Raw genomic sequence first — 22564 nt, forward strand, 5'->3', positions numbered from 1 at the left:
TTTTGATCATCCTCAATCTGATGGGCAGACAGGAGGTTTGGAGGTTATGCTTTGTGCATACGGCTCCAGGTAACCGTTTGTAGGGAGAGGTACATCCCTATGGTCGAGTTTGCCTATGAAACTATTGAGCATATGTTTCTAGCAATATCTAGAATATGTTTGGTAGGAGTTAGGTTAAAACCTAGTTTCCCTCAGACTTTGATAGCTTGAAGGATACACGGTTGTGGTGCCTGATAGTTAGAAGTCTCTGAGAGGGAGGTATGATATCCCCTAGGTACGAGGATTTACCGGATCTTGGAAAGGATGGGTGTTATGTTACAGCTAGCAAATATTTGTCTCGGTGATTTTTGGTTTCCAATTCCAAAAGGAGTTGGAGGATTGAAGGATGGTTTATATTCTTCAGGGACATGAGAAGGTTTTGTCTTTTTGTCTTGTTCCCGTGGTCATATGTTGGAGCACAACAACTTCAGTTGAGTTGGTTCTTGTATACGTGGCTATGTGGATTTGATAGGTAGGTATAAACTTGATTTCGGAGATAGATGGAGTTGGCTGGTTTCTTCTTCTTTTATGTCCAAGAGTGGAAATGTCCTAAGTGGGGAGGAATGTTATGTAGCTAGCACTAACCCTTGGGGTTAGGGACTAATCCAACAGGGTTGAGGGAGCCCTGGGATTAGGGAAAGTAGGCTTGGATGGGTGGCTAAGGTTCAATAATAATAAATCCAAGGTTATTGGCTATTTTGAATGAATTGTTATTTATAGCAGCAAATAAACACTATATAAGTGAGCCTTTGGCTATTATTGATTTAGTGTGGTCTGGACTTTGGACCAAGAGGCTTACTCCTACCATGAACATGTCATGGGTAGTCTTGTTGAGGGCCCCTCTGGGCCAACATTGGTGGTATGGGACAGACACTAGGGCTGGGTGGCATGGACCTGTGAGAGTGGAAGCTTAGCCCCTGGCTTGGAGGTGGTTCGCAGTCGCGAATCTACAGTTGGGTGCTAAGCATGCCTGCACCCCTTCTATCTATCGGAGGATCTTACAAGTGGATCCCGTGGACCCACCTCGGGTTGCTGTGGACGGAGCCCGACAAGAGTTATCTCGGACCAGTCCTTTGCATTCCAGTATGTCCAACACCCCTGCCCCCCCCCCCCCCCCGGACGTCGGCCATGAACCCCTCATCACAGATCCAGATCCAATCTAGGACATGCTCGCTCCATCGCCATCGAGCTACCTTTCCACGTGACGTAGCTCAGGGAGACCTCTCGGCCATACTCATTAGTTCCATGCTTGATGTTTTGGAGAGTGGTATTCCATCTATTGGGGGCTGATGCTTCTCTCATGTCTCATGTTCCTTGTAATCCATGATGAGTTTTCCATGGACAGTTTTATATCACTCCAGTGAGAGAGTTTTGATTTGTTCTATTTTATTTTCCGTTCCATGATGAGAATCGATACATGCCATGGACATTGTTGTATCACTTTGGTCTCATAGGCCCATTGGGTCTTTAGTAGATGCTTGATATATTTTCCTTCCTTTCTCTCTCTTTTAGACACACACACACACACACACACACACACACACACACACACACACATTCACAAGATTTTGTATTGCATAAGTCCCACTAGACTATATTTTGGTCGTTTAAGCTCCCACCATAGTCTGTGCGTGTGTGTGTGTGCATGCATTTATGCCTCGTATCAATCATATTTTTGTAAAGTGTAAAGCTTACGACTAGTAGAACCTTACATGAAATTTTAGCAATACTTGTACATGTGCAATTAAATTGAAACTATAAAGCCTAAGTATTATATATATTTTTCTGTACTCTAGGAGGAACTATATGCACAATGTGCTATATTCAATGAAAGAATCGGTCAGAAAATGGAAGCATTTTGTGGAGATAAGGCGCACAAAGGGAATGAATAAAGACGTAGTGGTGAAATTCTGGACAAAGTTCTGGCTGAAAACTGCAATAGAAGGATGGAGGATAGTTCTGCAGAAAGGAAAGCTTAAAAGGAAGCTGCTGCTATTACCCAAACAGATGTGGAATGAAGAGAGGAAAACCTGGACATCAAAGAAACTGGAATTTCTACAAGAGAGAGCTCTAGATGTTAACAAAGATAATGTAGCATTATATTGGCAGAGCATTATGCTTGAGAAACTAGCATTATTAGCTTGGACCCAGGTGCATGCTGTCCAGCAGGAGCAGACCAAGCAAGAGTTGTTGAACATGCAACAACTCAAAAGATGGTGGGTTTTAACAATGCTGTTCTATTGGAAAACAGTAGCCCATAAATACATTCAAGAAAAAGGAAAGCTGTATCAAAACAGACGCTTGATATATGAAAAGGAAGATGAAGATATCCTCCAAAATAAAGGAACAGTTGCACACAGGTCAGTTCAAACTTGTCGGGATCATAACAACATTAAATGAAATGTAAGTTTTTGCAAGAATGATGAATACTCTCTTTTACCTCGTTCTTTTTACTTTCAGCAATAGGAGTTGCTTACAAACCACATGGAACTCGTTACTTGTAAATGCAAAGCTAGACCAAGACTCAAAGAAGGCATTACTAAGATTTCAACAAAATCACTTGAAGCTCTTCCTTATATTATTGATGAAGTACACTCATCAGCAAAAAGCTGCAAAGGCTTTGCAGACCGTGCGAAAATCTTCCTTATTGCTATATTTGCTGCAGCAGTGGAAGCAGTCAACTTTTGAGGCTCTCCAAGAAAAACCAATAATATCAATGGTACCTTCTTTGGCCCCTTCACAGTTTTAATCCTGGAGCCATGTTTCACAAGACACAGAGGTCCGAAGTTTTCTCCTCTAGCTTAGCACGCCTCCTTTGCTCTTTCTCAGCGTGCCTTCTCTCTAGCTTTTGTCTGCATGCCAACCCCTTGACCTTGGTTTCTTGGCTTTCATACCTTTATTTAAAGGGGCCATAGACCACTGTTTTTTGGCACTCTCATCGACTGATATGTGTAATGCTTTTGTTATTAGAGTTTGAAGACCATTCTATGCAACTTTCAGCCACTACTAAAAAGCACCTCTTTTATGGTGAAGCATCCTCTTCCAAGCACATGCTTATTGCAGAGACATGTGGTCCATGCAGAGCGCATTTGCATTGAAGAGAAATCGGGCAATGGTCTAAGGAATTTTTGAATTTTAAACAGGTGAAGTGTTGAACTTATAGGTCAAGGTCTCTTAGAATTGATCTTATTTACAAGAGGAAGCTGTATTCCTCCAAGAAAGAGCTTCAAAGACATGCAAGGTAAGGAGTTTTCGCTGTAAAAGAGGAAGAGAGATTTCTTTTCCATGCTATTAGTCATTAGTTATATAGAGTCTCGCGTGATTTGTGAGAGCTCTATGGTCTGGAGCCTGGATCTAGTGCAGACGTGCACCTGCTTTACGCAGCCGAGGCCGGCAACAATCTCGAGACCCGCGAGGGTAGCTTCGTGGCGGTATGGGACGTCGCGAGGTGGAGATTGGTCGGTGCGTCAACCTAGTTAGCTCAGCTCGTGGCTCCGTGGGGATAGCCAAGACTGTGGGCTTGCCCACGGCTGTCATGGTTGGGAGGTGAGTGAGGCCTGCACCCCCATGTTGTTTGTTTGTTTGTTTGCAGGTTTCGAGTCTCGTACCAGGAGCGTTCCATGAGGAGATCTGGTGGGGATTTGACAAGGAGGCTCATAGCACTGTTTTAGCTTGTGGGGGGCGCGGTGAGCGTTTTCACATTTCCCGTTCAGTGAGGCAGGGCTGTCCCCTCGCCTGTTTACTGTACCTCATTGTAGCTGAGGCTATGAGCAGGTTTCTTCGGGCTGCCCCTGGTGTTGTGGGTCTCAGGCTGCCTTTAAGCACGGAGGAAAAGTTTTTGGACTCTGAGTTAGCAGATGATACAGTGTTGTTCCTTGAGGCTTCACATGCTTGTTTATGTGCTTTCTGGACAGCCTTGGAGGCCTTTTGTTTGGCAGCAGGAGCTAGTATCGATTGGCATAAGTCAGTTGGTTTTTGGATCAGTGATTCTCCTCTTGCAGATTGGGGTACAGATGTTGGTTTTACTTGGATTGAGAGAGGATGCTTTGCTAGATACCTTGGTTGTCAGGTGGGCGTTGACATCTCCCCTGCACAACAGTTTGCTCCAGTGCTCTTAAGCATTAAAAGCAAACTTCATCACTGGAGTAGGAGGAAGCTCAACTTGGCCTCTAGAGCTTTGGAGGTTAACCAAGTTTTGCCAGCCACGGCTTGGTTTATCACTTCGTGCTGGATTTTTCACGAGGGCTGCATTGGCCAGCTTCATCGCCTTATTCGAAACTTTCTTTGGTCAGGGCTTGATGGAAATGCACACACCAGGGCTAGAGTTGCTTGGGAAACCATTATCAGGCCTAAGCAGGAAGGGGGATTGAATATCATTACTCTGAGGTGCAATGTAAGGCTTTGCTTTGTAAGCTTGTTGTTAGGGGCTTTCTTCCAGGCATTGAGCCGTGGAAGGACTTTCTCATGCAGTAGATCACGAAGTGTGTCCCTGTTCGCGGAGGTGACTGGACTCTCAGCTTATGCTTTATTTTTTCGGATGGAGTTCACTGCTCCCCTTCATCCCCCCTGGTTAGGTCCCTCCTATGGGCCTGGGACTGCCTGAGGAGTTTTTTGGTACACATCCCCTCGCGTTCAGCGGAGGAAGTTAACCGGTAGCCCATTTTGTGGAATGATTTGATCTTAGATGTGCATGGTAGGCCTCTTGGGGCAGCTATGCATATTCTTTGGGCTAGCTGGGAGACCCTATGCCCCACAGTGCTAGCTTGGAAGAGGCTTCAGAGCCTCACCGAGGTACAGAGATTGGATTTCACGCAGCATTTGAGAGGCTCTAGGCGGAGGATTGCACAGATTGACGTAGCCATTCCCAACCACTGGATTACTGGATCTTTCTTGGAAGGCCGTCATCATTCTTGGTTTGGGGTTTTTTCTAGGACAGGTGTTCCTCTTCAGGTTATGGGTCTCCCCTTGCCTAGGGAGGATGATGTAGTGGTCTTTTTTTTTGTACAGGATGGATGGCAGCTAGAGAGATGTGACGTGCAGGACCTTATTGAGGGCCCCCAGATTTGTCCAGTCAGAGTTGTTGGCAGGCTAGGGAAGCACGTCTTTGTTGACCCCCTCCTCCCCCCCTCCCCAAGGGATGATCACAGAGAGTGTTAGCCTTTGGTTGTATGGTGGCTGTCCTATCAGACATTTGCATTGGGACCTCGGTGAGTGGGTGTGGAAGGATGCTTGTAACCCTTTGAAAAGCATGCCTTTTTTTAGTTATACTGTGCGGAATGCCAGACATCTTATCTTGGGACACATTCAGAGTGTCCCTACTCTTAGACCCCATTGGGAATCTTACGGCATTTCGACTGACATTCAGAGGGTATTTTGGCGGAGATTGTGGCATTCTTATAGGAAGCCACAGATTTCCTCCTTTATCTGGGTTTCTCTTCATGGTGGTCTGGCCACCAATCAGTGGAGGTCTGTTATTGGTGCTTGCCCAGCATGCCCTAGATGTGCAGGAGTTTCGGAGTCAGTTTACCATTATTTATGGGAATGCAGGGAAGCACAGAGGGTTTGGTCTGCGATTGCATCCCTCTTTGGTAGGATTAAGAGGGATGCTATCATTTCTTTTGGTTCTATCATTTGGTTGACACAGTCTGGGCTTGAGCTGAGATTCGAGGGGACTGACAGGAGCTTGGCCATTATGGTTAGGCAAGGAGTTGCTCGGCAGTGTTGTCTTTAGGATTTGCCACTTTCACACTTTGTCCCTCCGACACAAAGGTTAGACAGCTCTTGGGAGATTATTGCTAGCATCTCAGTCTCAAATATCTGGAAGGCTAGATGCACCGAGGCCATTGAGGGTACTCCCGTTCTTGTTTCTCAGTGTCTTTGTGGGATTTGGAGTGATATTATTCACACCATTATGGCTACCTGGGCCAAAATCCAGGTATCTTCGAGGGCTGTGGAGAGGAAGCGCGGCCAGTTTTTGAGAGTGGGACATTGGTATCTTTTTCACATCCTCTCATTCGGGACCCTATTGGCAGCACAAGGCTCCTGATTGGTTGAGATCTCCACCTTGGTGTGAAATTTCCATTTTGGAAAATTTTTTCATACTTAATAGAAGTCTCCTTTCTGAAAAAAAAGAAAGAATGGGTTTCCGGTCTCTCTCTTCCTTTGGTAGTGGGATCTCATGAGGGCCATTTTTTTGCAAGGAGGTCATGTCTATGGGATCCCTGCCCGAGCGTCTTGCTGAGGGCCTCATCCACTTGCGTTGTCCATTTGATCCCTATGTGCGGTAGTGCCACCCCATGACCTTGTTTGGCACTGCCTACAATATCCTTGCCAAAGCCATCAGCCACTGTTTATTGGCTTACCCCCAAGATGGCAGCAATGATCGTTGCAAGGGTTGCAAGACCCCCACATATTAAGTTCTCATTGCCTCATGGGAGAACCTTTCCAACCACCTCACAACTTTATTGTTGGATGGCTCGTACTTCCTACAGCAGATCGAGTTTTACGGTTTACCTAGGAAGTGCTTCTCCTGCCACTAAAAGGGCCATTTATCACTTTGACCCATTTGTTGCTCGCTTCATATTTGATATAAGCATCTTCCTTTTCAAAAAATATATGCTACACCCTCAAGGTTTGATCTCCATTACGGTTTGAGCAGCCCAAAACCGAGTTCTTTAACATAACATTGAATTCAGGATGTCAAGGGGGTCCATGACCGAAGAAGACAGGTTTTGGATGGCCCTACATGTTGCTAATTTTGTGGATATTATCAAAAATACATAGAACCAGCCGTGAGGATGCTTGATGGGCAGGATGGAGAAGGAACAAAAAAGGTGGGAACGAGCTTGGGCTAGGCATTGTGTACATGTACATGGTGGAGCAGGCTGGTATGGTGTGGTAAATTACTTGTGAGATGTCGAAGTAATGTTATACACTGATGTAAATTGTAATCAAGAACAGACACATTTAGTATCAATTGGAATTCCAAAAGAGATGCAAGTATCAATAGGAATTGCAATTTATGTCTTTGAAAAATTGCGGTGGTCCTTGCAATTACAGTTACTGGATGATTGCACCCTCGAGGATGATGTTGTGTAGTTGCATTGTCATGGTACCTCTCTAGTTTTGAGGACCAGCCCTGGCTTTTCCTTGGTTTTCATCGTTAGATTTTCCCTTCCTTACCTATGTGAGACTTACCTCCGTCTCTAAAGGGGGTCCTTTGTCGACCACGAGATCTGATCGTTCCTACTCTGAGTCCTTATGAGGATTGTCTCATAGAACATCCAGGGTCTTTGGGTTTTTTTTCCGCATTGGCTGTCAAAACTGAGCTTCACAATGTAGTTACATGTGGACCTATGGATGCATTGCTCTTGCAAGAGCATAAACTGGATGTCGGCCAGTGTGGGAGATAAAGCAAACTTCTCTCGGGACACAATCAGCTATTGGTACCAAAGGTGGTGTTTGTATTTATGTTTGAGCTTTGTTCTTGCCTTGCATCATTGGACATGGTGTCATTTTGCCTGCGAGAGCACAATGGATCCCTCTTATGCCGGGTGTTACACGCATTGGTATTCGCGACCTCTATGCTCCTAACCATAGAGGTGGGAGGATTGTCTTTTGGAAATCTCTCACTATGTTGATGCCTCATGTTGACCATTGGATTATTGGTGGGGATTTTAACATGGTTGAGATGCCAATGGATAAAAGAGGTGGACATGAGGGCTTGGTGCATCCTCTTGAGAGAGCGTCTTGGGAGGGGTTTATACTCTCCATTCATGGCAGAGATTGTTGGCATGAGAATGACATTCCGAGTAGACCATCCACTCTTCTTTATTCATGGTCTAACAGGAGAAGGGATGCAGGATGTATTTATGCACGTTTAGACCGATTTTATGTGGATGATTGGGTGTTTGACAAAGGGGGCCATACTTTTATTGTTGCAGGCACCTCTAAATCGGATCATTGCCTAGTGGTTTTATGCATTAGAGATCTGAGTCGCCATGGATCAGCACCCCATGTACACATCCCTGATCATTTGTTCTCAGATGCAGAGCTATCATGTCGCATGCTTGATATTTGGAGATCTCATGATTTCTCCCAAGCCTCGCAAAGCCTGGCCTCTACTCTATGTGATATTAGTGCCTTTTATCACACATGTGCTCTTTCTAAGAGGCAAGAGGTCTTGGATTTAGAAAGGGCTATTAAACATAGACTGGCTACCTTACAGAAAGAGCATGAGAAACATCCTCATGCTCAATGGGTTGTAGATTCTTTATGTACAGTTAGGGCAGAGCTTCATCACTCTCTTGAGCAGCTTGCGGAGTACTGTTACCATGCCCAGGAATCCTTTTGGACCCAGATGGGTGGCAGATGCAACGGACATTTCTTTGCTACTCACGGAGATAGTGTCAGGCAGTTACAGGATTCACATGGCACTCTTCATTCAGATCCTCTTATGGTTAGACAGATTGCCACTGATTTCTATCGCTAGCTTCTTAGTGCTAAGCCTCATTGATTGTGACTTGAGACACAGGGCAGCACAGAGGAAGGTTTGGAATGCATTGCCACATTTGATCATCGAGGAGATGTGTGCCATTCTGGATGTCCCTTTTTCTTTGCCGGAGTTCAGTCATGCTCTTCATGCTTTACCTCCTGGTAAGTGTCCAAGGGAGGATGGCCTCTCCCCCTGTTTTTTTCATTACTTTTTGGGATGAGATTGAGGCAGAGACCACATCGGCTCTCCAGGAGATGTGGGACACAGGTTCTATGCCTTCTTCTCTCACTGAGGGGCTTATCTTCCTTATCCCTAAGAGTGGGGATAAGACATTGATTGGTCAGTGGAGACCTATCACCTTACTTGGGACTGCATATAAGATTCTTGCTAAGGCAGTGAGCAGTAGATTGCAGCTAATTTTGTAGGATGTCATTCATGATACTCAAAATGGATTCTTACACGGAAGGAGCATCTTTGATAGCATTTTCTCATTTTGGGAGGCTGTGGAATGGGCCAAAGTGAGTAATCAGCCTTTAGTCATTCTGCTTTTGGATTTTGAGAAGACCTATGATAGAGTGGATTCGGACTTCCTTGAGGGTACTCTTACCTATATGGGTTTCTCTCAAAGATGGATCAGGGGAGTTTCATGCATGTATCGTGATGCCCACAGTAGTAGTGTGCTCGCTTGTAGTGATAGAGGAGAGCGGTTTCAGATCTCTCGCTTAGTACGGCAGGGTTTCCCTTTAGCCCCATTATTATCCTTTAGTCCCATTATTATATATCATAGTTGCAAAGACCATGAGCATCTTCCTCCGTTCCACTGCTGGTATTTCTGGATTGAGGTTGCCTCTTTGTAGTCAAGAGGAGCTGGTTGACTCTAAGGTAGCTGATGACACAGCCATGTTCTTGGAGGTCTCACACATATGCTTATGTTCCTTGTGGGTGGCACTGGAAGAGTTTTGCTTGGCAGAAGGGGCACTAATAAGTTGGCACAAATCTATTGGTTTTTGGATTAGCGACTCACCGAGAGTTTCTTGGGGTGCTGAAACCGGCCTTCAGAAATTTGATGGGCGGTGAAACAAACACTCGCACACAAAACACTTCAACACCTTTGAGGACCTGGAAAAGAAAACAAATAGGGGGAGCTAGAGTGCTCCTGCAAAAAGTACACGAACACCGATTGGTCCCAAATCGCAGTGGCGCCCCTTGCGGTATTTCTTTACTTGATCAAAATTGAGTACAAAGTACAACTTGTAGAATCCTCCACCAATAGGATCCCTTATAGTTTCACCCAAGTCTTCCAAAAGAGAACTCTCGTTATTACAGCACAGCATACCATAGAGAAGGCACACCTGTACAACACCTCCCTGCTTTCCAAAGGTCTTCTCCATCTCAACTATGGATCCTTCAAACCTTTTCCCAAACAACAGTAGGGCTGTACCGTACCACATGTCCTTCCCTATAGCCACAGCTTGCATGTAACCTCAAGAAAACTACAACCTGTTCACATGAATCCAAAGACGTGTTTTTCACATGAAACCAAATCAACGAACTTTTTGAATTTCTGAAGTCGAAATTGTAATGCTTTTACACTTTTGTATCAACTAGTTATTAGCATGCTCTCTGTATAATATTGATGCTCAGATCTATAATACAACAACATGCTATACATATGCTTGATGACAATATACTAAAATGATGTAAACCAGGGTATGTGCTTGTAAAAAGTGTTTTCTCAACACCCCATTGCAGGTTTTGTATTGACTGCATGCCCAATTCACCAAGGTGAGAAGTCGATTCGAATTGGCAAGGTAGGGGGAGGTACTTCCTTGAGGAATTCAAAAGCTATTGACAAGGGAGTACCTGAGATTGAAGGAGTTGGTAATGGCGTGGTAGTACTCCGTTGTAGCCTAACAATGATAGGTGGAGGAGTTGCTGACGTTGAGGGTATATCATTAGTCAGCTTTGTCGGTGGTAGAATGGGGGTTCCAAACACGCCATCAACTAGGGCCCTGATCATGGACCCCGGCTCCTTTGTAGAGCACCCCGGCTGCCTTCTCTCTCTCTCTCTCTCTCTCTCTCTCTCTCTCTTTGCTCTACTGCGTTAACAGGCTGGCTCCTGTTGCGCCATCTGATTCTGCTGGTATTGATGCTTGCGTAACCTTTTAACCATGCTTCTGCACCATCAGCCGGCTGTTATGCTACACCTATAGGTCATATTTTGCTGCGCCTTGTGATCCACCATGTGGCTGCGCAACCAGCTCATGTTCCATCAAGTGCCTACAACCCTACTTGCCACAGCCCGCTTGGCGACCAACCACCCAAGGAGAGAAGCACCACACAGCAGCGCGAACATCCACACACAAGTGACAGCGCGAGCAAGGGGGAGGAGGAGCATGTCCTTGATGTCTTCAAGAGCATAATCCAAGGAGAGAGAGATTCAGTTCGCTTTTCTCCAAAAAGCCAAAAGCAAATAGCAAAAACACATCTTCCAAAGAAATAATATTTTCTTTATCATCAAAGGTTATAAAACCTTTAAATTAAAATCCTCTTTTTGTCCCTTTCACACTTGGGCTGGCCACATATGGGTTTCCTTTTCAAATCCAAACGAATGCCATTAACACTGTCCATCCCGTGCTCGTGCCCACCCCCTTTCTGTCCAGAGAAAAACACAAGGTCGTAACAGGTGCAGTGTTAGGGTTAGGGTTCCATAGACAGAGACACACATAGAGAATCAGCTGCAAGAACACATAGAAGTTGATGAGTGATGTTCACACAAAAGTGGATTGCATAGAATGTGTGGAGCTAGGGAGTTGACTTCATAATATCAAAATACAATACTAAATGATGGTGTCCTTTCACACCAGATATCCAAGGGGAAAAACCCAAAGGGAGAAAAGTGCCCTTGGTTAGCCCATGTTCACATGTGGCACTACTCATAGCATATATGCCAATAAATATCCCCTGTAGTGGCAATGTGAACTTGTACAAGGTCGGTAGTAGATCACTCTCTGTAGGAGAGTAAGCCTAAAGCTTTGTAGAAAGCTTCAAACTTCTCTCGAGGCAACACCTTCGTAAACAGATCTGCAACATTTCCTATGTAGAGCAATAAGATAATGATATCTCCCCTGCATGAATCCTCTCGTTGACATAATGATAATGAATCTCTATGTGCTTAGTACGTGCATGAAACACTCGGTTTCGTGCCACGGCTATAGCACTTTGACTGTCAGTGAGAATGGTGGTGGGTGTCTCTGCTGACACTCATGAAGATCAGTCATCAATCTGGTGGTGGGTGTCTGCTGATACTCATGAAGATCAGTCATCAATCTCCTTAGCCATACACAATCTACTGTGGCTGTAAAGGCTGCTTTGTACTCAGCTTCAGAAGATGTGGCAACAGTGGACTACTTTTTGCTCAACCATGATATGCATGAATGCCCCAAAAAGCAATAGTTCCCACTGGTGGATTGTCGTGTATCATAGGCACTAGTCCAATCGGAATCAGTGTAAGCATGTAACTCCAAGCGTGCCCCCCCCCCCCCCCGGGCGGGATATACCAATGCAAGATCTAGGGAGCCTTGAAAATAGCGGAAGATCCGCTTCACTGCTTGCTAATGCTTTCTACCTGGGCTGTTCATAAATTTGCTACGCTAGGAAATTTCTAACTGAATATCCGGGCGTGTGTTGCATAAGTATATGAGGCAGCCCACTGCTTGGCTGTAAACACTTATATCAAAAGGCTCTCCAACATCATACATGCGCAATTTCAGCCTTGGCTCCATCGGAGTAAGAGATGGGCTTACAACCTTGAAACCCAAATTTGTGCAACAGCTTTTGAATGTACTTTGATTGGTGTACATAAATCCGAAGTTCCAACATTTGTCTGCACAAATTGTATGCCCAAATAATAATGCAACAATCCCAAATCTGTCATCTCAAATGACGTTTGTAATTCAGCTTTGAATGCTGAAATTTTCTCTATATCATTCCCAGCTAGCAACATGTCATCCACATAAAGAATGAGCATAATCAAAGTGCCATGATCCTCTTTCACATAGAGGGTGCTCTTTGTTGGACTAGTGCGAAAACCTTGTGTGGTCAAAGAAGTATGTATCTTCTCATACCAAGCTCGGGGAGCTTGTTTGAGACCATAAAGCGCTTTTCGAAGCTTGCATACTTTGTTTTCATGACCATGCATCACAAAACCAATGGGCTGATTTACATACACTTCTTCTTGCAAATCCCCATCGAGAAAAGCTGATTTTATGTCCAACTGATGCACTTTCCAACCATGATGGGCAGTGTCATGTGCACAGTGTGTATCTATCGTGTGCTACATGCACACAAGACGTGCACAGTGTGTATCTATCGTGTGCTACACGCACAGGCAGCCAATGCAACAACACATCTAACTGTGGCCATACGAGAAGTAGGTGCGAAAGTCTCATCATAATCAATGTCCTTTTTTTGGGCATATCCTTTGGCCACTAGCTTGACCTTGTACCTGTCTCAATGGTACCATCAGACTTTCTTTTTAACTTGTATACCCACTTTGTGCCAATGGGCTTCTTGCCAACAGGCAAGTCTACCAAATCCCATGTACTATTTTTATGGATAGAGTCCATCTCATTTTGCATGGCTTTTACCCAATGCTCATCCTCATGAGCCTCTTCAAATGAATCTGGTTCATTTGCATTACAAAGTGTACTCATGCAAGCAACATCTGCCTGTTCTCTTGGATTACGTGAACCAGCGTGTGTCCTGCTACCAAGGGGAGCTGAAAGTTTGCTCTCCTGTAAAGTATGGAGCAGACAACGAGGCATAACTCTAGCCTCTTCTGTTGCCGTCCGCTCTTGTTCCACTGCTGCTCAACATTTTGAGGTGCAATGAGCTCATTTATGGTATGATTTTGAGCACCCAAATGCTGTCCATTAGGCAAAGTTGATGGGTGATCTATTGTGCCATCAATTCCCAACGGGAGTAGTCCTTCAAACATGTTAAGTGGACGTGAAGGTGGCTGTCCAAAAAATTCAACCAATGGCTAGTTTGAATTTTCAGCAAGCACAACATCTTAGCTGTCCAAAATCCTTTGTGTGGAAGGATTAAAGAGACGATAGACTTTACTGCCACTTCTGTAACCCACAAATATGCACTTAGCTGCTTTGTCATCAAGCTTACCTCGCAATTGCTGAGGTACATGTGCATAAGCTATACGTCCAAAAACTCTAAAGTGATCAACTTTAGGTTTCCTTTCATGCCATGCCTCATATGGCGTTATGGTTTTCAATGCTTTGCTAGGGCATCTATTCAACACATGTGTAGCACACATTATTGCCTCCATCCAGAATTTGTGAGGCAAGCCGTTGCCTTTCACCATGCATCTAGCCATTTGCATTAAAGACTTGTTCTTTCTCTCAACAACACCCTTTTGTTGAGGAGAACATGGCATCGTGCATTGATGCTTTATGCCTTTTTCTGCCATAAAAGCTTTGAAAGCAATGGACATGTATTTCCTCCCTCAATCTGTACGGAGGGTTTGCACTTTGCAACCTATTTGATTTTCAGCTTGTGTCACAAAATGCTGAAAACATGTAAATACATCAGATTTTACTTTCAAGGGATACACCCAAGCAAATCTGGAGTAGTCATCGATAAAGGTTACAAAGTATAGATACTTTCCAATAGATAGTGTTTGCATAGGACCACACACATCACTGTACACAAGCTGTAATTTCCGAACAGCCCTTGTTGATCTATCTTTTGGGAATGCATTTCTGTGCATCTTAACCAATATGCCCCCTTCACATACATGTTTTGGTGGCAGTTCTACATGAGGCATATCCTGTACCATTTTATGCTAGGTTTGGATTGCACCACAGATACATGTGCCAAGGTAGCTTAGCTCACAGTTATTCAGCCCAGACGAGAGCAGGGGCTGAATATTATTGATCTGGATCTTCAGTGCAGGGCGTTGCTTTGCAAACTTGTGGTCAGAGGTTTCCTACCAGGCACTGAGCCTTGGAAGGATTTTTTCTCGTCTCAAACGCAGATATTGGCATAGGCTTTGGCATTCATAGAGACGGAGCGAGATCTCTCATTTCTTTTGGTTATTTTAACATGGTGGTCTCCCTACCAATCAGTGGAGATCGGTTTTCGGTGTAGCACCTACTTGCCCGAGATGTGCGGCAAATTCTGAGACTATATAACATTGTTTATGGGGATGCAACACTGCATAACATATTTAGGGTTCTATAGCCCAACTTATGGGCAAATTGAGTGGCCGCGCCATGCATGTGACATGGGGGGCAGTTGCTTGGCTTTCCCAGTCTGGTCCATAGCTTTTCTATGAGGGCAGTGATACAGACTTTGCTATTTTCATTCGTATAGGTATTGCCTAGCATAGTTTATTGTAGGATGTCTCTCACTCTGATTATACACCCCCCAGACAGAGGATTGACACTAGTTGGGAGATTGTTGCCAGTATAACAGCATGGCAGATCTGGAGAGCTAGATGCAGGGAGGCTATTGAGGGTGTCCAGATTTTCGGGTCTCAATGCATTAGTACTATATGGGGTGATATCATCCATACTCTCATGGCTACTTGGGCTTGTATTCAAGGGTCCTCTCGTTCCGTGCAGGCAAGCGCAATGTATTTATGCGGGAGTGGGACCATGGCATTTTCTTTTCCTCTAGTCCACAGGTCTCTCATGGCATCATGAGCTCCTTAGTGATTGAGATCACCTTACATATTGGGGTGATTCTATTCTATTATGTCTTATAGCCGTGATTGTTGTATGCTTTTTTTCATACTTAATAGAAGTCTCTTTCCTGAAAAAAAAAATTTGTGGTGGCCTGATCCATACAATGATAAGACGACTTTTTTTTGCTTCATGCCACTCACTTTGTAGAGTCTTCATAGAGTGTAGCATGAGTGATGGTCACATACTACATGTTTTTTTTTAAATATGACAGATCAAAAGGCATCTTAGCAAGTTCCTAAAAATTCACGAACGCAATTTTTCGTAGAGTCTTTGTAGAGTGTAGCATGAGTGATGGTCACAAACTACATGTTTTTTTGAATATGACAGATCAAAAGGCATCTTAGCAAGTTCCCAAAAAAGCATAAAATCATGAATGTGATTTTGGAGGGCTGTCCACGATGGAGATCTTGCAAAGGCTTTCAAATATGGAGAGAGTGGAGCGATGATAAAGCTGCTAAAAGAACCCACAATAGCAAGGCATGGGAACATCTTGCAAAGGGCCTTCACAAAAAAGTCTTTGCTTCTTTTCAGACAGCACTGATTGGTGCACGAACTGTTAGAATGAGTATTAAGCATTTTGAGATCTGCTATCAAGGTAAAATTGATCATTTTCTGTTTTTCCTGAGAAACTTCATAGCAGCTCATTTTAATCAGCACAGGAAGTTGTAAAAAGGAAGTTCTGCAATGTAACAGTGAAAGTGCTCCTAGCTTGGAAAACGTTTAGCATGGAACATGCAGATAAGAAAGCATTAAAGCTTTCAGCATTTTTTCACTACAAAAACAGGACAGGGAGTACGGTACTGAAAAAATGGAGACTATACAGTCACATATCTCAGGTGCACACTTTCTCCTTTTGTAGATGCTGGTTTTTAGTTGGGGTGTTTTCTGAGATCCAATATCTTTGCTAGGGAAGCTTTCTTGATACTATCCCTTGATGTAGTCCAATGAACATTCTTCTTGGATCCGAGTTTGATATGCATGATGTCTTCAAGGCATGATATTACACTGTTTCTTGTTTTAACACTAGACTGCATTTTATTTAGAGGGAAGATTTTGCAAAGAAAAAAGCTCAAGTGTTTTGGAGAGTTGTATCCCTCCGAAAATGCTTAAAAGCCTGGACAGACATGGTAAATGCTAATTCTGCTTAGCTGCTTGTTTCAACCAAGGATTCTTTGCAACTAGGAAGACTTTGATGCATCTTCCTTAGAATGCCTAATGCTATAATATACTAATCTCCGTATAATTTTTTGATTAAGTTTCTACCGTTAGGGAATCCTAAGCTAATCAAATATCATGTTTGTCCCTTAATCAAGACAATGAGGAGTCTCGTCACTTACACTAAGTTTATGCAATGTTCAGTTCTTAAGATACAAAGCAAAACTTCAATATTTTACATGGATTAAGATACGCATGGATTTTCATTGCTTACACAACGTCTTGTGTTCCTGGAGATACTCAAGTCAACAAATGATCACTCAACGAAATAACAGTAAAGTTGCAAGCTCTATGAACTTGTAGCAAATAATGTTATAAAATTTCTGTGAGCGTAGTGTATATTATATTAAAGGTACGTTTGAATCCACACATATTCTTATGTGTAAGAATATGTACACACAATCTTATGTTCGGCTACTTTTAGTGCCAAATCTTACTGTCTGGACTCTGCATTCAATAAAAAACGAATTGTTACATTTCTCATTACCTTGCCAGCATAATGCCCCCGATTGGTTGTGATTTCCCTATATTCTTGGATGAGGATTTGTTTCAATCATACCTAATAGAAGTCTCTTTCTTGCAAAAAAAAAAAAACAATCACATGGAAACTGACTACTCTTAAGAAATCCGAAGACACACAACGAGAATGGGAATAACCTTTATTTTGTAACGAGTGAATCTTTCTATTTATTCATTGATTGTACGTTTAATTTTTGTGATGTGTAAATGCTATAGTCGACTATATGAGAGAACAGCGACGAATGGCTTGGCTGTACCAGAAATTTCACATTTGGATCTGGTACATCCATAGGAAGAAGGTACTTCCTTGTTCATGGAAAAACCAGGTTCATTGGATTGAATGCTACAATCATTGCTTATCTTCCCGTTTACAAGATCTTGATTTGAGAAAGCAATAATTTTGCAGTGTTTAAGAGCGGCCCAAGAAGTGCACAGGCGTCACCATCTGAAGTTGTTTTTTCATTCATGGGTTTGTGGAATCATCCAGCTCAAATTCAGGAGAGAAGCTGAGGAAACAGTGAGTTTGTTGATCTCTAGCTTGCCTCTTCAAAAAGCGAATGGTTGTGTCAGAAAAACCATAATGCAAATGTGAATGCATAAACTAGTGAGCATTCTTCCTGAACTGGTTGCTAAGGAACATCCTTATGGAACTGGTAGAAAATGGATGGTAGAAAGGTGTGCCTGGTTTCTAAGAAGCAGCGTCCCTGAAATAGTTTTTTAGAGGTGGTGCTAAGGGTCTCCTCTCCCATATTTTAAGTCTCTACGTCAAATAAATTTCTGATATTCCTGGTGCATCCTTGGTAGCCCATTGTCCGCACTTCTTGCTCATGGATTAGAGTAAGACCTCGCTGGGGAACACCTTCCTTATACACAATGAAGACCAATGGTGGCTGGACTTCTTTGAATCTGCAAACTAAAACTGGAAGGCCGAGAGGAGTAAAGTGGGCTATTTACTGTGAATTCTTTGGTACTATGAGTAATTTTGCAGAGTAATACAAGCCATACTTGTTCCCAGCTTTGCTGTCTTAATGAGACCAGAGCAGATTACATCTTGTTAAGATTTTCCTTTGCATTATGTCAAGCAAGGAACAATTGCATTACGCTGTGAAGATGCATGGCTAATCAGGTGTTCAGATCTAATGAGAACTAGTTAAAGAAGGATCTGCTTTTATTGCCAATCAGGGGGATAAGCCAATATTAGCAAGTCAAATGTCACTTGAGACCGTATACAAATCATTTTCAAGGTGGGTTGTAATGTCATATAGTTTTCCAGTTAGGAAGCATCCACATATCAAAGAGAGTATGAATAAGGCAGAGTAGAAGGGCTGAACAACTGCTTAACCTCAAAGAAGGGAAATACCCTCCTTTCAAGCATCCACATATCAAAGAGAGTATGAATAAGGCAGAGTAGAAGGGCTGAACAACTGCTTAACCTCAAAGAAGGGAAATCCCCTCCTTTCAAGCATCCACATATCAAAGAGAGTATGAATAAGGCAGAGTAGAAGGGCTGAACAACTGCTTAACCTCAAAGAAGGGAAATAAGGGAAATCCCCTCCTTTCAAACGTCCATTGGTTGTGTGTCACTAATGGAAGTAATGGCATTAAGCCTTTTGCCTAGCTGCTAATTTAATGTGTCTGTAGATTCAAGACTTTTTGTACAAATGAATCACATGCGTCTTCAGTTCCTATTTGTTAGCATTGTTAATTAAGGCTGATTTTGTGCAGGTGAGGAATCACATATTCAACAAGTTTTGCAGAACTGCTTTCCTTGTCTGGCAGGATGTCACCGTCATGGTATACTAAGCAGTTTCAGATCACAACAACTTTCTTATGGAGATGCAGAGCATTTAAGAATTAAAAAGAATTCCATCGCTCATTATATGGTCACAAAAAGTTCTCTCATCATATTGTCTACCAAACTTGACATCTTTGTGCTATGTGCAGGCAGGGCATGCTCGAAGTAATCAAACATTGGCTGTGAATAAGATTCGTCATTGCAGGGTAATACAAAATCTGATGTATTAGAAATCCTGTCAAAAAACATACATTGCGATTATTGTGGAGCAACCTGGAATTTATGGACTTCTGTTATGTCTTGGTGTCCGTAATCTCTTGCAGATGGCCTGTGCATTTTTCAAATGGAAAGAGGCAGTGAGAAGTATGAAATTTATCAACAAACTTGTCCACAACTCCATCTTAAGGCATAAACAGAAGCTCTTTCATAAATGGTAAATAAGACACCCGACTTTACATGGAATTATGATCTCAGAAAATGTATGTAATACATTATCTGGCATTAGATTAAAGGTGTGAAAATAGAGGCATTAGTCTATTTGTTCAATAACCAAAGTTTCGACTTGTATACAGGATTGATATTATCAAACAGCAAGAAAAGTGGACTGAGAGTCATGTATCTGTAGTATGCATGAGACAGAAAAGGTGCATACGGATAGTTTTTCAAGTGTGGTTCCAAAGAACCTTCAAGAAAAAGAAGGAGAGGCAAGAAAACCATAGAGCTTTGATTTTCGGACGCCGGTCCACGATTCTAAGAGTCTTAAAAAGATTTAAAGGTTGGATGCATGACCGCCAAATGAAAGAAGGCTTCTCCCTTCTAGCTTGCGGTAAGCTACAACATGTCTACATGAAACGGGCCTTCAATGCTTGGCTTAGACAAGCTGCAGTCTGTTCAAGAAGGCGATCTACCTGTCATCGGCTCCAACGAGCATGGGATCGGCATCTGCTGGCCAAAGCTTTTGGTGGAATACAGGGAGTTGTAGCAGAGAATTGGCACCTTAGAAGAACTGTAAGTTCATGGATTATCAATATTCTTGTTCTTGTTCAAGTAGCATAGGAGTGCCAGCTTGTATTGGTGAATGGAAAACATTGATAGCATCCCAATGTCAATAACTTCAATAAGTTTCTTGCATAACCGTGCATTGTTGTGTTATCATGGTGTTAAATACAGGCGATCAAAGCATTTGAACTGAACCTAGAGGCCATTAAGGTATATAAGGTCGCGTGCTTGCAACAACGGCACACTTGCCATTCTCTTCTGCAGGTACCTGAATCAACTTTGAGAGAGAAATTTATGTCCATAATTAAATTTATTCATATTTCAATATTGAGAATAGAGCTCTAGATACGATCTTTTCTTATGGCAGTACTGGAGAGAGAGAACAATTTTCTGTATTGCTTTGCACCGCAAGGAACAGAGGTTTAAGGTCAACTTTCTACGCCGGGCATTTCAAGAATGGAGAGCACATACTGAGTACACGTATAGCATAAGTCGTTATTACCTTATAAACCTTTTTAGCTAGAAGTTTTTTGAGTTTCAACTAATTAGACCAATGGTTTATTTTAATAAGCATGGAGCACTTAACTTTTCTCTTAATTGGGTTTTGACTCTTTAGTTCTTTCTGGATTTTAAGCATGTGCATAAAATTGTTTTGTTTACATCAATCAGGACCAAACTGCAAGCGTTAGGGAAAAAGGTATCGATGTGCCACTGCACATTCTTGAGGAGGCAATGCTGGCTACGCTGGCAGTTTCGAACTGAGGAAGCTCAATACCAGCAACAGTTCCTTCTTTTCAAAACATTCAGGGTACTTGGTTTATTGCTTTCAGGGGAACGGTTTAGGAGCTAGGTGCAAGGGATCATCAATAGCCCTTTTAATTCTTTATGCTTTCATTTACAAAATATAGCATACTTGGGCATTCTTGATTGGATAAAGAGTGATGTGAACTGTGTGGAGAAACTAAAAATTATGTGGCTGCATTTTATTTCTCCTACTTCTTGAGCTTTATGTAGTTCCACCCTTGTGAGAATGAGGGCGTGATGGCTGCAAAACTGTGACTTTATAGCTGCTCTGAATGATTGATTATGGAGATATTAAGCTTGAAGCTCAAATAAAGCAAGCCAGACGCACAGTGGCTTTGGAGGATATGATGCTCAGTGTATATGCAGGATATGGAGTGATATGGTTCATACTCTTATGGCCACATGTGCCCCGCACATAGGGTCCATTTAGAGCTGTGCCAGGTGAAGCGCAACCTGTTTATGAGAGTTGTTTTCTTCTCTTCGACCCCCACGGGAATCTCTTGGCAACATAATGCCCAGATTGGTTGAGATCTCCCTATATTTTGGGATGAGGATTTGTTTCCCTTATACTTAATAAAAGTCCTTTCTTCCCCCCAAAAAGAAAGAGAGTTCAAGTTGTTTTCTTCTCTTCGACCCCCACGGGAATCTCTGGGCAACATAATGCCCAGATTGGTTGAGATCTCCCTATATTTTGGGATGAGGATTTGTTTCTCTTATACTTAATAAAAGTCCTTTCTTCCCCCAAAAAAGAAAGAGAGTTCAAGTTAAGCTGCAAAAAATCAACGAATTTACTGAAGACAAACTCTCTGTCCAGGCAGGCCTCCCATCACTGCCGGCCCACAAGAAGTTCCGGATCAACCACTGTACCTGACCAATGCATGCTCGGGAGAAGGCCCAACAAGAAGCAATGTACCACATGGTGGCAAGGAGGACCTGGTTTGCCACCACCACTCGCCTCGCTAAGGAGACCCTCCCAGAACTCCAGTACAAAATCTTCTTCCGAATGCTCAGAAGAAGAGGCGTGAGCTGCTGCTCTGGGGAGATATTAGTGCTCATCTGGCATCCCAGGTAGCGGGCTGGAGTGCCCCTTGGGATCCGCTAGAAAGCCTCAACTGAACCCCAAGTCGGGGCGGGTGTAGAGCCTACCCAAAAACCACACGACTTGTGCGAGTTGATCTGCGCTCCTGATGTGTGACGAAAGATCTCAATCGCCTCTAGGAATCTCTCGAGATTTCCCACATCTCCGAATAGGTATGCTGCTGTGTCATCTGCAAACTCTGAGTCCAGTAGCTCCTCTTGAGTATGGATGGGGATGGATGCAATCCATGAAGCCCCGTCTCTTGAGCTCAGAGAAAACTTCTCATGGCCTTGGCGACAAATAGGAAGAGGTAAGGTGCCAATGGACAGCCGTGCCGGATTGAGCGAGAAAGGGGGAATTTGTCACCTCGGGCTCCCTGAATGAGAACTTGACTGTGAGAGGCTGAATGAGAACCTAGCTGTAAGAGGCTGAGTAGAGTCCTAAAACACCACGGATCCACTCCACTGGGAACCCCATCCAGTACATCATGCCCTCCAGAAAGCTCCAGTCAACTCTATCATAAGCTTTCTCAAACAGAAGGAGCACAATGACGTCCAGCTGCCGCATCCTGGCTGAAGTTGTCGCCTCCCAGAAAGTGAAAATGTTGTCCAAAATGCTCCGATCTTGAACAAAATCTATCGGAGTGTCATGGATCAAGTCAGGGAGAAAAGGCTGAAGTCTCCAGCTGATGGCCTTGGCCAAAATCTTGTAGGTGGTCCCAAGGAGGGTGATGGGTCTTCACTTTGGATCTCCGATCCGTCACCACCCTCCTCAGGGAATCAAACCCTCTGAAAGTCTCTCTGTAATCAGAATCTCATTCAAGGCTGCTCGAAGGCTGCTTTTCATGAGATCCCAGT

General features: G+C 43.4%; 1 protein-coding gene across 2 annotated transcripts in view; it reads left to right on the forward strand.

The window, feature by feature from the left end:
- The window catches only part of LOC147604399 (uncharacterized), a 92665-nt gene that overhangs the window by 61459 nt on the left and 8642 nt on the right, over positions 1 to 22564 (forward strand). For both annotated transcript variants that reach the window (XM_086795242.1, XM_086795243.1), the window contains exons 21-31: positions 1836 to 2399; positions 2500 to 2758; positions 15625 to 15892; positions 15991 to 16133; positions 18757 to 18825; positions 18976 to 19032; positions 19150 to 19259; positions 19399 to 19834; positions 19997 to 20089; positions 20193 to 20305; positions 20495 to 20633. In XM_086795242.1, coding sequence (XP_086651368.1) covers positions 1836 to 2399; positions 2500 to 2758; positions 15625 to 15892; positions 15991 to 16133; positions 18757 to 18825; positions 18976 to 19032; positions 19150 to 19259; positions 19399 to 19834; positions 19997 to 20089; positions 20193 to 20305; positions 20495 to 20633 — 2251 coding nt within the window. The remainder of the gene's footprint in view (positions 1 to 1835; positions 2400 to 2499; positions 2759 to 15624; positions 15893 to 15990; positions 16134 to 18756; positions 18826 to 18975; positions 19033 to 19149; positions 19260 to 19398; positions 19835 to 19996; positions 20090 to 20192; positions 20306 to 20494; positions 20634 to 22564) is intronic.

The sequence above is a fragment of the Cibotium barometz genome, chromosome 62 (assembly GCF_041138505.1).
Source record: "Cibotium barometz isolate CiBa-2024 chromosome 62, ASM4113850v1, whole genome shotgun sequence".
Classification (NCBI taxonomy): domain Eukaryota; kingdom Viridiplantae; phylum Streptophyta; class Polypodiopsida; order Cyatheales; family Cibotiaceae; genus Cibotium; species Cibotium barometz.